Source organism: Aulonocara sp. 'chitande type north' Nkhata Bay, linkage group LG18 (assembly GCF_057382095.1).
Source record: "Aulonocara sp. 'chitande type north' Nkhata Bay isolate Kocher_YH1m ecotype deep benthic linkage group LG18, A_spYH_male_GT1.1, whole genome shotgun sequence".
Lineage (NCBI taxonomy): Eukaryota > Metazoa > Chordata > Actinopteri > Cichliformes > Cichlidae > Aulonocara > Aulonocara sp. 'chitande type north' Nkhata Bay.
The window spans coordinates 30837613-30852812 of NC_141361.1; the positions used below are offsets into that span (position 1 = coordinate 30837613).

The following is a 15200-nucleotide window of genomic DNA, read 5'->3' on the forward strand; positions in this document are numbered from 1 at the left end:
CAGTGCCTTCTCTTTATTCAATGCTTTCCTAAAAAGTGGCCATGCCACAGAGAAGTATTCAGGCTGGTGGTGAATTTCTGTACATTTAAATTGGATTTATATTCCTCAATTTGGGCTGGTGCTCTAGAGGGCCAACATTGAACGTCGTTAACCCATCAGCAGAACCATTATCTGCTCCTTTGTGCAAAGAGGAACTGGATGAGCACTGTCAGAGCTACAAAATGACCTCCAGCAGGACACTGGTGTTAATGTCTCTGACCAAACAATTAGTAACAGTCATGAGGGGGGCCTCAGGGCCCAACATCCTCTAGTAGGCCCTGTGCTCACTGCCCAGATTCAAATTATTGATTCAAATTCAAATTATTATTATAGAAGAGAGAGAGAGAGAGAGAGAGAGAGAGAGAGAGAGAGAGAGAGAGAGAGAGAGAGAGAGTGTGTGTGTGTGTGTGTGTGTGTGTGTGTGTGTGTGTGTGTGTGTGTGTGTGTGTGTGTGTGTGTCAAACAGGAAGTCTGAATACAGCTGGTGAGCTGGTGACAGACGTTGCAACATGAAAACAGAGGAATTAGAGACTGAATGTCTTAGAAAGTAACAAAATGATATTAATTACATGTTTTAGTGTGTCAATACAGGTGGACTCTTCTCAACCTAAAAACATGAGTGCAGTGGCAAAAGGATAGATTAACAGAATTGGGAGGAGAAACAGGCCAGGCTTTGGCTTGAAATTTTACAGCTTGACCTCTCGTTCTGTCCTTATCCTGAGAAGAAGCTTAAAGGACAGTCGATCTCCTGATGAAGACAGAAGACAGACAGAACATCGTGGACTTGAAGAGTTGGCAACTGACCTAAAATTTCAAATTCAAATTTTATTTGTCACATACACAGTCATACACAGTACGATATGCAGTGAAATGCTTAGACAACTGCTCGTGACCTAAAGAAAAAAGAAAGGGCTATGAATAAGATAGGAAATAAATATGAAAATTAAAAAGGGTAAATTTAACTAGGAAGGAATAAAATAAAATATAAAAATTAAAGTTAAAAATGAAATAACTGTACAACACAAATTAGAATGAAGGGTAAATTTAACTGGGAGAATAAGATAAAATATATAAATTAAAGTTGAAAATAAAATAACTGTACAACAAAATACACAATATAGAACTATATAAGAATGTATGAAGAAATATAAATATATATATATACACAATAACAGCAGCTGTACAAGTATTAACTGGAAATGAAGAATACAGTTACCAGTGTTGTGCAATCCACATTATGTCTTGTGCAGTGCAAATATGCTTAAAGTGATTTAAGTGATGAAGTGAAAACAATGTCTAGAATGTCCAGTGTGTGTGTAAGAACTGTATGTGTGGGTCAGTACTGTGTGGTGGTGTGATTGAGAGACCGTATCGCCTGCAGGAAGAAGCTCCTCCTCAGTCTCTCTGTGTTGGTCTTCAGGGAGCGGAATCGCTTTCCTGACCTCAACAGAGAGAACAGTCTGTTGTTGGGATGGCTGAGGTCCTTCACGATCTTCCTGGCCTTGGTCCAGCACCGCCTGCTGTAGATTGAGTGCAGGTCAGGGAGCTCGGAGCGGATGGTGCGCTCAGCTGATCGCACAACCCTTTGTAGAGCTCGTCTGTCCTGCATGGTGCTGTTCCCGAACCAGGTTAAGATGTTTCCCGTCAGGATGCTCTCTATGGTGCACGAGTAAAAGTTCCTGAGCACCTTGGAGGGCAGTTGGAAGTCTCTCAAGCGTCTGAGGTGGTAGAGACGCTGTCGGGCCTTTTTCACCACGGTGTTGATGTGACAGGCCCATGACAGGTCCTGCGTGATGTGAACTCCGAGGTATTTGAAGCTGTCCACTCTCTCCACTGGGCACTCATTGATGACGGGGGTCTGGTAGTTCCTCTCCTGCTTAGTGCTGAAGTCCACTATCAGCTCCTTTGTCTTACTGACGTTTAGAAGGAGGTTGTTCCTCTGGCACCAGTTCTCCAGATTCCTAATCTCCTTCAGGTAGGCCGTCTCGTTGTTATCAGAGATCAGGCCCACCACGACGGTGTCGTCAGCAAACTTGATGATGGTGGTGGAGCTGGTAGTGGCCACACAGTCATATGTGTACAAAGAGTACAGCAGGGGGCTCAGAACAAACCCCTGGGGGGCTCCAGTGCTGAGAGTGGTGGAGGCTGAGACATGTCCGCCCATCCTTACCGCCTGTGGTCTGCCAGTTAGGAAGTTGGAGATCCACTGACACATAGATGAGCTGAGTCCCAGATGCTCCAGCTTGGTGGTGAGTGTGGAGGGAATTATGGTATTAAATGCAGAGCTGTAGTCTATGAAGAGTATTTTAACATAATTCCCCCTTCTAGTGTCCAAGTGAGTAAGTGATGTGTGGAGGAGATGAGAGATGGCATCGTCTGTGGAACGATTTGGACGGTAAGCGAACTGTAGTGGGTCCAGTGTGTCTGGTAGTGAAGAAATGATGAAGTCTCTGACCAGGCGTTCAAAGCACTTCATCACTACTGAGGTGAGGGCTACAGGGCGATAGTCATTGAGAGAAGCAGGGTGGGGTTTCTTCGGGACAGGAACAATGGACTCTTTGAAGCATGTGGGGATCACCGACTGAGATAAAGAGATGTTGAATATCTCAGTGAACACAGGAGCTAGCTGGTATGAGCAGTCTCTGAGGATACGACCTGGGATGCCGTCTGGTCCTGCTGCTTTCCTGGTGTTCACTTTCTTGAAGGCTCTCCTTCAAGACCTATAACACTGAAGGGTCAAGCAGCAGCATGTATGAATACCACTGATGGAAAATGAGCTTTGAATTACAAGCTGGAAACTTGACGAGTGACATGACTGTTTGAAGGCACTGGACGTGATATTTGCCATGCTGGGAGTTAACCTACAAGAAAAGACTGAAAGATCAACAGAGAAGAAACAGAGAAGAAGAAACAGCTGAGTGGGACTGTGTTTGCTGGAGATTTGAAGGCCACACAGGACACTGTGAGAAGAGGGACAGGGACCAGTGAGAGGTCAAGCCTGGACGAGTTCGAGTGAGAGAGTACAGGATATAATTGGATTGAAAATGGAAGCTGAAATCATGGAGGTTTAGAAATGTCCACCACATCACAACAAAAAAAAAGAAAAGAAAAAAGAAAAGACCGAGAAAAATAAATACATGAATTAACAATTACGTGAATGAATAGAAAACACACATACACAAATTGTTACATGTGAAATTATTTTTGGAAATAATCAGAAGTGAGACAGTTTGAATCCACAGCTCAGTGCAAAGAGGCATGAATTAAACCTGATTAGAAAATACACATGCAATGAAGAAGCAGCTTACACTCGACATTAATATGACCACATAACATAAATGCAATGAAGAACACGCTTACACTTAGGAATGAGAATACTTCTCGGTGCAAAGCAGACCTGGATCAATTTTCCACATGCAGCAGTCGGAAGAAAGTTATAGGTTAACATCACTGGAAACGTTCAGGCAAGTTTCTGGTTGAAGTGTTTACAGCGCAGTGTGTCACTAAACCTCACCAGTGAGCTCTAACTCCTGGCTGAACACAGAGGAATGCTGTTATTTAATGTGGGAAATCAAAATTTGGGTTAGCAAATTTGGGAAAGAGAAAACTGACTGTTTAGTCTGAAACACTGCGAAAAGAAACATATACACAATCACACACAAACAGAAAGTGCATTAACCTCATGAAGCTCATGAAGATTAGACAGCATCTTTAGCACGTGAGAAATAAAAATAATTTAATAAGGTGGTAATGTTTAAACATGCATTTCTTTTGACACGGCAACTTCTTGAGAGATGACTTAGTATGCAAAGTAGTTGAATGACTCGGGACAGGAAAAGAAAAAGAGGAACTTGAGTTTCCTGTCTGACTGTAGGCGTGAAGCTTGCACTGGAAGAGACACTGTGACTGTGTGGCGTTTAACAAGATTTTCTGTGTATTGAGCAGGTGAACATGTGGCAGGTGATTTTGTTTTGTGCTTTGATGAGCTAATAATCAGCTCTCTTTTTTCTCATTTTTGTTCTAAGCAGGCCTGCAAGATTGAATTAACAGCGCTGTAAAAATTTCCGGGAGAACAAATATAAGGTGACCTTTTCCAGATTACAACTGGCTGAGGAGAAGGCTACCTGTGGGAACCTGATCAGGTTGTAAGTCCTTGTCTAAAAGGATTGCGGTCAATCCAGTCCAAGAGCATAAAGAACTCTTTTCCTAAAAAACAAAATAAAACAAATGAATGAGCTCATGTTGCTGAGGGTGGAGAATCTGATTATTTGCGCGGGAGTCTCCACTATCAGCAATATCTCGTGTGAATGCGTGTGAGTGAATGTGTGTGACTGGACCAAGGTTAGGATGAATAAATGTGGACAAACAATTTACCATGCCAGCAAGAGAAAGGGGATGCTTTGCTTTGTTTTGCTTTTGCCATGAGGAGTGGAAGACTTAATTCTGGGGATGCTGGTGTTTGCTTTGAGAAAATTTCTGGGGTTAGATTATGGTATTACATTATATTGTTGGGAGAATGCCAAATGCTAAAGGGGAAACATTTTTTGAATATAACTCATGTTACCATTAACTGAAGAAACACATGACTGATAACTGTCCTGTTTTAGGTTTTCTTTCTTATAACACAGATTGGATCATAAGTGGGGAAAACTGAGTATGAAATGTGAAGATCAGGTTAACACACAGGTTTTGTTTCTAGGAAGTTCCAAGGATGCTCGCTCTGGATGGAGCCAGGAGTTCGAAAAGATTTGACATGATGATTAAATTGATTTCATCCCTTAAACACATGTTTGCAGGCCTGGAGCAGATATACCTGAGAGGAGGATCGCTGATGTGTTTAGTCAAATAATATGACTAACCTTTTTTCTTTTAATTTCCTAAGCTCTGGTGAAGCATTTTCAGTTTGTGACACATAAGAGGTGTCAAAAGGGGGGAATTTCAGGTTTAATTTGAAATAATGGGTTTTTATGATTCAGGTGCGGTAAAACTTATGCATAAGTGATTGCTTATATGCTTAAGCTTAACTGATTGAAAATCTCTGACTTGGGTTGGATGTATTTTAGTAGATTAAGCATTTTGTAATCATTGTATACATACATTGCATGATTGTGCTCATTAACAGAGTTGATGTTCAGTCCATTTAAGGTCATAAGCTTCAATGAGCGCGATGTCTCAGTCGATATATTGTGTAAGTGACTTGGAGCATAGAAGGATAAACTGCGTACACGCTTACAAACACACGATTTAAACATAGGCCAGGCCAAAGGCCTGGAATTCATTAAGCTTTTAACTGTACAGCTTTTAACTTGCAGGTATGGCGTGGAGTGTAGTGAATGAATGCATAACAGGCTTACATACACAAACATCACATAGGTTTATTTTCTAGGGTAAAGGTGGAACACATCTTGCTTTGTCTTTGCTTAGCAACTAGTGATGTAGAAGGTGTTAAAGATAAGCATGCCATGAATAAGTCAACAGCAAACGTGTGGGGGTGAGACGGCTGAAACAAAAATGTTGCAGAAACTTGTCTAACTGTCTTAACTGTAACTTTTGCACGTTATGTATCTGCTGGAAGCAAAAAGAGGCGTAAATCCTGATAGACAAAATTTTGGAGTGTGCTTTCTAGCGGAGATTTATGCTGATATGAGGATGGTGTATATTTTACCCTAGGTGTGTTTAATAAAATTAAAAGTGTTGCTCACACACATAAAGAGCATTGAGATTAAGTAAATTAAGATTAAGTAAAGTTAATATAAAGGATAGAGCCCAGAACATGATATTGTGAACCAACTTTGAATAATTAAAGGACCTTAGATGAACACAGTAGATTAGTGAGGTGTAGCAGAGAGAGGCGTTTTGTTTTCTATCCTTTACAGGAGAAGATTTCAGGACCACAGCGACACAGGGGTGGCGAGAATCCTGGAAGCCCGAGACCGAACGGAACCAACCAGAGAAAGGGGAACCCCAAAAAGAAGAACAGAGCACAAAGACACCTAGTTGTTTACATTGCAAAGAAGATCAAAAGCTTGTTAGACACAGGTTATAATGGGAGCATAAAAGTAATGAGAGGGACTCTAGGAATTGTTGCAGGATTTTTATATTATGTAAATTGCCCAAACACAGTGTTCAGGCCGGATAGGTGCTACCCGTTAAAGGGGGCGAAGAAACCAGGCCTAAGTTTAAAGAAGAAACGAGGTAAATTTTTAAAGAGGAAGCAGGTTAACTTTATAGAGGCTGTTTCCAAACCAGTGACGAAAGTAAAGTAGGACCTTTTACCAGAAAAAGCTAATTGTATCTTTTGGAGTTTACAGTGTGCACTGAGGGAAGTCAGGAGTGGTTTTAAACTGGCATTGAAAGAAATTTAAACTGGGATTCTAGTTGAAAAGGGGGTGTCGGAAGTAGGTTTAGGACAGCTCACAGCCCGGCGTAAATGCAAGGTGCTGTCTCACACCCTGATTTATTTGTTTGATTTATTAATTGTGGATAGAAGTAATTATGACAAAATAATAAGGAAACATTGAACACATACAACCCGTTGAGGGGACAGATAGGGTTGGGCAATTGAAAGGTTTCATTTTGTTTAGCATAATCACTTATGTTATACCCTAGGCTTTTAACATGTAAGTAAACTTAATGGGATAAATAAGGAATTAGTTCATTTCTCAAGAGAAAAATGAAAAAGGAGGACTGTTAAGAATTAAACAGATATTTTTTAAGGCTTATCTGCTCATTAGAGTGTTTTATGAGAGGCCCAGACTTGACTAGGTCACAGGCTGACCAGAAACTGCATGTTTTTTGTAGAATATGAGGAACAGAGTGAGACTAAGTCTAGACAGGTTGCCCTGGCAACAGACCTTAGAAAGGGGAAGTTATTGCAAGCTGCACAGGAAGTTTTAGTGCACAGGCATACTAATAAATCAGACACAGAAAAGAGGAACTGAGTAGAAGGAGTTCGTTTGTAATGAAACTGTGTGTGACGTGTGAAGTACCGAAATAACACCATATAAGACACATGTGGAGCTTCAAATGTTAGAGATCCTGCAACTGGCGTTTGGGCTGTGCAGGGGTCTCTCTCTTCCGGAAGATGATTGAATAAAAAGAAATATAAAATGTTTTGACCACTATTAGTCGGGTTTTCTCTGTTCTATCATGGGGACAAATAAATCGGGGCTAATTACCTAATGATGTTCTTGGGGATTGTGGCTGATCCACCACTTTTTCCATCATCATCTCACTCCATGAGAAAAGATCTTGCATGGAGCTCCAGGATGAGGTTAACTGATGGTCATTTTATATTTCTTCCAATTGCACAAGCAATTCTCACCTTCTTGCTGATGATCTCGAGCCCATTCTGGCCTTGTTAGGGTCTACAACTTTATCTCCAACATCCTTTGACATCCTTGGTCCTAAAAATGGATTCTGTGGACAGGTGTGCTTTAGACACAGAGAGGTGAGACTAAGAGTTCGTGTAATTGATTGATTTTAATGTGTGCATCATATGGACACAACCAATTTGGGGTAGCAAGAATTCTGGCTTGGTTGTAGGGGATCAAATACATTGCTTTGCATCATTGGGAGAAATAGCTTTTATGTAATGTGTCTTTCTGGACTTTTGGTGGATGTTTTGTCTCTCACTGTTAAAATGAAACAAAAACAAGTGAACAGAGACTTTTCATTTCTTCGTGGGCAAAGTAAAATAGTCTGCAGGGGGATCAAATTATTTTCCCCACTGTAGAGGTTTCATTGCCGGCTTTTGTTCAATGGAACATGCTGCACTATGGCCACCATGTTGCTCAAGAGGAATCAGGCTTCATAATGGTTTGTAACATGTAACAACATCGTTATGTCATGAGACCTATTATTTGGCAAAAATAAACAAGGCATCTTACCAAAATAAATTTACAACATGTTCTGAGCATTCAGGTTTATTGAAGGCACGTCAGTTAAAAAGAACACATTAGTTGCAGAGGACATATACATTCATTGTTAATCAGCTTTGTCCTTCAATTAAATTCATGTTAAAACTCACATATTAGGGCTGGGTATTTACTTTTTTTTCTTGCACAGGAAAATAAAAGGAATTTACTCTACGTGGCAACAATTTTCAAAGTTCCATTAATGAAGAAAACATTCAATCACATTTAAAATCTGCCTTCCTTGAAGCACCCTTGCATTCTCATTCAATATAAAACCATTAGAATATAACCACGTATATATTAAATTTAATAAATCGGAGATACAGATCAACCAGATTTTTCATTTTCAAAACTGCTTACCACTACCGCTAATCTACAATAAATCACATTTCACATCAATATTAAATATATTTAAATTATCCTAAAGGATAGAGTTCAAATTCTCCAGTGTATAGCTACTGATTGGATTGTATTCATCATCAGGTTCATGTGGTATATAACTGCTTCACATACTTCATCAGCATGTGAGTTAGTGTTTGATAAACTGGCAGGATTTCACACCCTAGTGTCACACTGACTGACTCAGCAGTCTGGTTTTCTTCCCTTTGTCATCTGCATACGACAGCTTTGCAGAAATTTCAATGACTTTGAACGTGTTGTCTCTTTTTTGTTTCGGTCCCTTCCAACTCCTTCATGCAGGCAACCAGGAAGTCATGGCACTTAAGAGTATACTCTTCAGGAAAATACCGGAAATGGCCAACATGGGAGCTGGAGACAAAATCAAAACTGTCCACAGGGACACCTTTCTGCTTCAAAGTCTCCAAAAAGCCCTCAATATCTTTGTGCCTAATCACCTGGTCATCCCTGGAGTACAGGAAGAAATGAGGCCAGGCGGGCGGCCTGTCCTGCACGGCATCGTAGTGGTTCTTGTGAATGTACTTGGTCAACGGGTACAGCACGATTCTCAGAAGGAAAACAGTCACAGCAAAGAGAACTAGGAGGATGTACCTTAAAACAGGACTTATTTTTGGACCCAAGGTGGCCGTCAGTGCACGCAGGGCCCCACGGACGTTCCCGCTACCTGGAGCACTGTCCACGATGGCCCCGACAACAGACAGCGAACTGAACTGTTTGTCACTGTGTAGCAGTTCTACAATGTAGCGGTAAAGCATGAAGCCACCATTGCTGAACGTGTGAAAGAAAATAGGACTGTTCTCCACCTCGTAGTCATAGAGGATCTCCAGCAGTTTGAGAGCCGTGTTTCTCAGCTCCTTGTATCCAAACGACTCAGAGATAAAGACAGTCTTCAAAGGAGCTGTGTAGCGGATGGTGACGCAGCCCTGCAAGCATGGAAAACAAAGACAATGAGCATGAATGAGAGAAGTGGATGTATAAAAAACTGGCCAGTCCTGTGCAACATTTATAATGGCACAATCCTCATGAAGGGATGAGAGCAGGTGATTTGCTCGTGTCATATAGTTTGAACCTGTTCATTATAGATGGAGCTGTATTTCGAGAGGTGCTTGTCTTTGCATCCAGCCCAGCCCAACAGTATCACAACTGGTTCCTTTGTCCCCTGCCAGTGTCTCTCTGAAAACAAGGCACACGATTAAAACACACACAAAACAAAGAAATAAAGAAAATAAATCAGGCAAACAGTTACAGAAAGCTAGGCTAAATTAGCTCCAACTGTCCAAACAGTTGGAGCTAATTTGGGGGGGGAAAAACACATTTTTAACGCGGCTTTGTAATTCACAGCTAGCGTGTAGGCTAAGCTAACAGAGGCATGAGCATACAGTACAATGAAATGTTGCTCACCCGACGTCCCTGCATCTGGAAACACGATGTTGTAGTCTATTTCATCGGCTGCCATTTCTGATTGCTAGAGTATCAGCTGCGGTTCTCTGACGTTAACGTTATCTCGCTCATTTGGCCGTTACAGAAAAATAACTGTAACTGTGCCACAGAGCGCTGAGGTGAAGCCTGTGTGAACCAAAGGAGACACGCACACTAAAGGTCCGCTGACTGTCACCAGCTTCTCCACTACACACACTCCTTCCTCCCGAACAGAGTGTTTCTTCTTCGTTGCTTTTTTTTCAGCAGCGTCAAGATGACCTTACTGCCCGTTACCGCCCTCTTCTGCATGCCAGGCGTAATTGCGTCTACAATTTTGCTTCTGCTCGTTCAGCTCGTCTTTCATGTCATTTCTCAGTGTGTGTCCCATAAACGAAAAACTACTTGAAAAAGAAAGAAAAAAGTAACAATTGTGCATAAAATACTGTTTTTTTTTCAGATAACTTGTCATTGTAATAGGTTTTCAAATCCCCTTATAATTTCTGAGGAAAAAAAATCTAAGAAGTAACACAATCATTTGAAATATTAATTTTAAATTAAGCTAAGTTCAGTTCCTAACTACTGATTGTTCAATATTTCATTATCATTCATTCATTTATCAAACTTAACTCTCTATGTGTGTTTAACTGAATGGCGAAGTCCATATATGTTATCATTAAGTAGAACCTAAATGCATAATTTATCAGTTCACTTATCACATTTCAAATTGTTCATAGATAATCACCCACAGGATGTTATAACTTCAATTATTTAAAGTAGTAAAAATCTGATTAGATGATTTGGGGCCTGTCTTATTGTAGCTCAGCTAATAGCACTTAAGAAACCCAACAGATTTTCTTCTTCTGACAACTCCTTTAGGATTGCTACAGTACGTTTGCTTCCGTATCACCCTATCCTTCTCATACCAACCTTCTGCATGTCCTCCTTCCCTGCATGCATAGATCCTCTCTGTGAGCTTCCAATGTTCCTCCTGCCTGGCAGCTCCATATTCAAAATCCTTTGTTCACTGTATCCACTATTCCTCCCCTGTACCTCCAAACTTCCCTTTTAATTATAAATCACACACCCATGGATTGTTTTTATCTTAATTACTGACGATTGCCAACTCACATTTTAAGAGCAGAAAAACACATTTAATCTTTTAATCAACTGTAAGCATAATATGGGATATTTTTTCAAACGCAAAGCTGCATTGATTTTAAGAAACTGGGTGCTCATTCACCATTGTTGTTATAATTCCTCGATACTCAAGGGATCTTAAATGTAATATTTGACAAATGGATTAATGATTGCATTAGAAGGTGGTGCTCTATGAGAGTTTGGTCAGTGGTATCAATTCCTCCATCCTCCAGGAACATTTCCCCATTAGGATAAAATGATGATTACACCAGAACTGTCCTCTCATTCACAGTCAGGAGTCAACCTGCCGTCCACTCACAGCTTAGTGCTGCTGTGTTTAGGGCTAAATGCTAACTGCATATGCCTAAATGCTGACAATGACTTAGCATGCCAACACTGAAATAACACAAATTAAGCTGAGGCTGAAGGAAAAACTAATATATTGACACTGGTTTCATTTGATCTGGACAAAGGTTTTGACCAAGTATGGAGACCACGTGATTTGGGTGAACCATGGCATTTACAGAAGGTCAATTACAAGCAAATATATTTCAAACAATAAACATCCCCAATGGTCACTGGATTCAAGTCCAAGTCTGTGGGATTTATTCCTTACAAACCAAGAGAGACAAAATTTAACACCTTCTGCCCCACACCATCTCCATCTTCTGCATGTGGGCCTTGGACGACTTGGAGAAGGTACTCTTTACCACATTGAGAGGCGCTACCTTGCCGCTCAGATAGACCTTGTTAAGACAGGTAGGAAGCCACGACTGCTCCTCCTCCTCCTGCTCCTTGTCTGCTTCTCCAGCTTCTTCCTTCCTGATGACGGTACAGGAGTAGGCGAAGATGTATCCTGTCATAAAGGCGTCAAATCCTGCCCGATGTGTCCCTGCGTCAGCATTCTTCTTCTGGGTTTCAATCCCAGCTGAGCGGTCATTCGTCTTTTCTCTCCCTGCTCCTGTCCCACTCACTTCGCCACTTTTTCCATCATTTGTGTTGTTTTTTGTGTTCCGGCTGTCATCAATTGAGGCTGTTGTTATGTTCTCATCACACACACTGTTCCCCTTGCTGTCAGTCGCCAAGCTCTTTCCTTCACTCTGTGGGGTGTTTCCATCACTGTCCATTGCTGGCAAACCATCTGGGCACATCTCAGCAACTGTCCCTCGCTGGTTTCCTGGCGGATCTTCTGGATCCACTTCCATGTTGGGGATTTTATTTTCCGGAGAACCATCAAAGATGGAGGAGCCCTCTCCTTCACTTCTCTTCTTCTCTCTCTGTCTCTTCCTTTTCTTCCTCTTGTCATCCTTATTTTTCTCGTCCTGGAAAATGATGCGGTCTGTGTCATGGGATAACGGACACTTTGTGCCATTCGGACACCAACCAAATGCCTGGCAGACAAACAAACAAACACAAAGTTAGGTAAATTAGTAAAAACACACACAATTTCATGATATCTATTTGGCTCCTGCATTATAACAGACATACAAAAATAAAAAATAAAAAATAAAACACACACACAGGAGAGAAAAGAGCACTTTAGTTTTCCACAACTGTACAACTGAAGATCCAAGGTTGAAACTTACAGAGAAGCGCTGACAGATGTCAGTCTGTTCCTCAACAGAAGCGACAGCTGGAGACTCCCTGTAGTCCACATAGGTGGACATGTGACCAGCATACTGACAGAACTCTATGTGAACATGAGGTCCATTTGTTCCGGAGTCCACACTGCGACCATTATCCAGCTTACTGGGAAAAAGAGAACATGATATGAAAGAAGAGGGACAGATAGCTGATTTTGTTTGGCTTTAAAGGACAAACAGGGTTAATGTTTCAAAGACAACGTACACTGACATAATTATGGACACCAGACTTTTCTGCTCTACTCCAAATCTTAGCACCTTCATCATCGACTTAGCCAACAGGTTACAAAAAAAATGAGTTATCAATTATTTTAAGAGGTGTTAAAGGGCTTTGTTCTTTGGTTTTACATACTGGTAACTGCTGCATTACATCACAGAGGACACACGTGGAACTGTCCTGTTTACCTTTTAGAGAACTTAATTAGCGTCAAGTTGTGCAAATTATATCAGTGGCAAATTAATGTCCACTATAAAATTCAATCAAAACACAAAAAATAAATAAATAAATAAAAATTACTCACCATTTCTTGTAGGCGTACTCAAGATAGGAGGCAGAGAGTCGAAGCTCAAATTCTGTGACATATTTGGTGTCGTATATCCCAGCGGGAAACATCTCTGACAGGTCAGCAGTGAAGGTGGCCAGGCGCTCGGGCAGGTGAGCATAGAAACTCTAACAGAAAAAAAACACAAACATTCGTCAATCTTCTCAAACATCTCTTTGACCAGGAAGTCATTAGAAATGTTGAATCAGTTTTGTAAAACATATCCAGGCCCAAGACAGGCAGCATTAACCTTGGAGTTTTTCCTTTTATTGTAAATGTACACTACACAGACGTGCTCTGGCTGTGAACCCAGGACCATCTTGATGTGAAACAACAGTGCTAAACATCAGTCTTATAGAGTAAAAATAAGAGTTCTATTATTATAAATACTTTATAAATGTTAAAGGTATTTAGAAAATGTCATAAACAGATTTCACATCTTAGGAAAGTGAAAACAAGACAACAACTTGCACCTGGTACAGAAAAGCCATGTCAATGAGACCATTGTGTAGCACCAGGGGCTTCCGAGCACGCAGCAGCTCAGTGAACAGTGCTCGGATGTGAACGCCGCGGTCATCTGCACCTCCCTTACGAAGAACAAAGAACAGAGAGGAAAATGAACTGACATCAGAGGCAAACCTACTACTCCTCCCTGGCGTGATAAGTTAGACACCTTTTATTTTATTTATTTATTTTTTAAGAAAAAGGTCAGCAGATGTAATATTATTTGAAAAAGTAAGTACACCTTTTGACTGAGCAAGCTCTACATCCTTGTAGAGCTTTTGCATAAGTGCGTGTTAGTCACTGTACATGTGATGAGCTGGACAGAACATAGTCGTGGTAAATAACAGAGAAAAGCAGCAGAGTGAACACAGCGGGTACAGAACACTCAGAATGGACGACACAACTCAAAGCAGCAGGAAACTTTACCTTATTGTTGCCCTTGCAGTACGGGATTCCGTGGCCGTACTGCTTGTTGAAGTCAAATCCGTGCTGCACCAGGAAATGCACTGACTGGGGCTCTATGATGTACTCCTCTGAACATAGAAGGGTGAGGTTATACACCTGCACCAGGTACGAGTCTGCAGGCTGGGGGAAGAGAAGGAAGGATGAATCACCTGTGGCATTTGTGAAATCTGCAGTGGCAGTTTCTGTAATTTGATACAGATCTAATAGCGTTATTTAAATGTGTATAACAGTCTAACTGGCACTGCTGTACAAACATGTTACACTTATGAGTACGGTGTAATAACTGGTTTAATGTGTAGTACATGACAACATTTAAGCCACTCTAAAAGGATCATTTTGCACCTTTTGATCAAGTTTCTTGTAGCAGGCGATTCCCAACGAGAGGATGGAGCGGGACCGAGCTGCATGACATATAGCTTTGTATCTGTCCTCAATGGATCTGAAATATTACAAGAGCCAGAAAAAATACAAGCATCTACTTCCCAAGGCTTCTTGCACAACCTACTAATACTATTTCAGCTCAGAAAGACCTTTACTCACTCAGCCAGCAAGGACTTCCTGTTCCCAAGACCGCTCAGCTCCTAAAAAAACAGGAATGTGAATTTTCTGCAAACTCCCACATTACCATCTGTGCATCTAAAGTGGCGAGAAACCTGGAAGAAACCAAATTCTTTCAACACGTAAGAACTTGTAATTACCGTGTCCAGTGCAACGAAGGACGCCGTTTTAATAGCCACGACCATAGCAGGCCAAAGCTCTTTAAAGTTTTCATTCTGGACATCAATGACAGGAACTACCAGCGAAGATGCCATGCTTGTCTTAAACTGCAAAGTTGCTGACGACTACCTGAAACATGAGCTAGTTTATCTCAGGAAGAGTTGTAATTAACAGCTGCTGGATTTCCGAGACATTACTCGTCGCTTACTTGTTACAGTGTCTTTAAAATCGCAGTGTTTACTTTAACTACTGTTGTTTTTGGGAGTATTTAAATGTATCAACCGCTAACAACTTCCAAAAACATTTCAACGTGCTTCTTTGGGTCCTGTGACAAAATATCTCACAGCAGTTCGACTGTTTCCTGACTCCAAATAAAGAGCACTTGCCACTAAATACTTGCA

The 15200-nt window shown here is 41.1% G+C and overlaps 2 protein-coding genes across 2 annotated transcripts; both read right to left on the reverse strand.

Annotated features, from left to right (window-relative positions):
• Window positions 1-7948: 7948 nt before the first annotated feature.
• Window positions 7949-10093, reverse strand: tmem53 (transmembrane protein 53). Its single transcript, XM_086273199.1, has 3 exons — window positions 9774-10093; window positions 9442-9545; window positions 7949-9295 (listed from the first exon to the last, which is right to left on the reverse strand). Exons 1-3 carry the CDS (start codon window positions 9826-9828, stop codon window positions 8594-8596), a joined length of 861 nt encoding a protein of 286 aa, XP_086129325.1. The 5' UTR covers window positions 9829-10093; the 3' UTR covers window positions 7949-8593.
• Window positions 10094-11511: 1418 nt separating this feature from the next.
• toe1 (target of EGR1, exonuclease) lies at window positions 11512-15155 on the reverse strand. Its single transcript, XM_086272184.1, has 9 exons — window positions 15008-15155; window positions 14781-14928; window positions 14623-14663; window positions 14425-14521; window positions 14044-14202; window positions 13587-13700; window positions 13093-13241; window positions 12515-12677; window positions 11512-12319 (listed from the first exon to the last, which is right to left on the reverse strand). Exons 2-9 carry the CDS (start codon window positions 14892-14894, stop codon window positions 11564-11566), a joined length of 1593 nt encoding a protein of 530 aa, XP_086128310.1. The 5' UTR covers window positions 14895-14928; window positions 15008-15155; the 3' UTR covers window positions 11512-11563.
• Window positions 15156-15200: the final 45 nt, after the last annotated feature.

Excerpts from the sequence above, each read along its gene's own strand:
- tmem53 (XM_086273199.1), bottom strand. The coding sequence starts at position 9,828 with ATGGCAGCCGATGAAATAGACTACAACATCGTGTTTCCAGATGCAGGG. Across the intron at positions 9,546-9,773 it reads TCCAGATGCAGGGACGTCGG|AGAGACACTGGCAGGGGACA; the intron begins GTGAGCAACATT and ends CCTTGTTTTCAG. Across the intron at positions 9,296-9,441 it reads GCTCCATCTATAATGAACAG|GGCTGCGTCACCATCCGCTA; the intron begins GTTCAAACTATA and ends CCATGCTTGCAG.
- toe1 (XM_086272184.1), bottom strand. The coding sequence starts at position 14,894 with ATGGCATCTTCGCTGGTAGTTCCTGTCATTGATGTCCAGAATGAAAAC. Across the intron at positions 13,242-13,586 it reads ACATGGCTTTTCTGTACCAG|AGTTTCTATGCTCACCTGCC; the intron begins GTGCAAGTTGTT and ends TTTTTCTGTTAG. Across the intron at positions 12,320-12,514 it reads ACATCTGTCAGCGCTTCTCT|GCATTTGGTTGGTGTCCGAA; the intron begins GTAAGTTTCAAC and ends TTTGTCTGCCAG.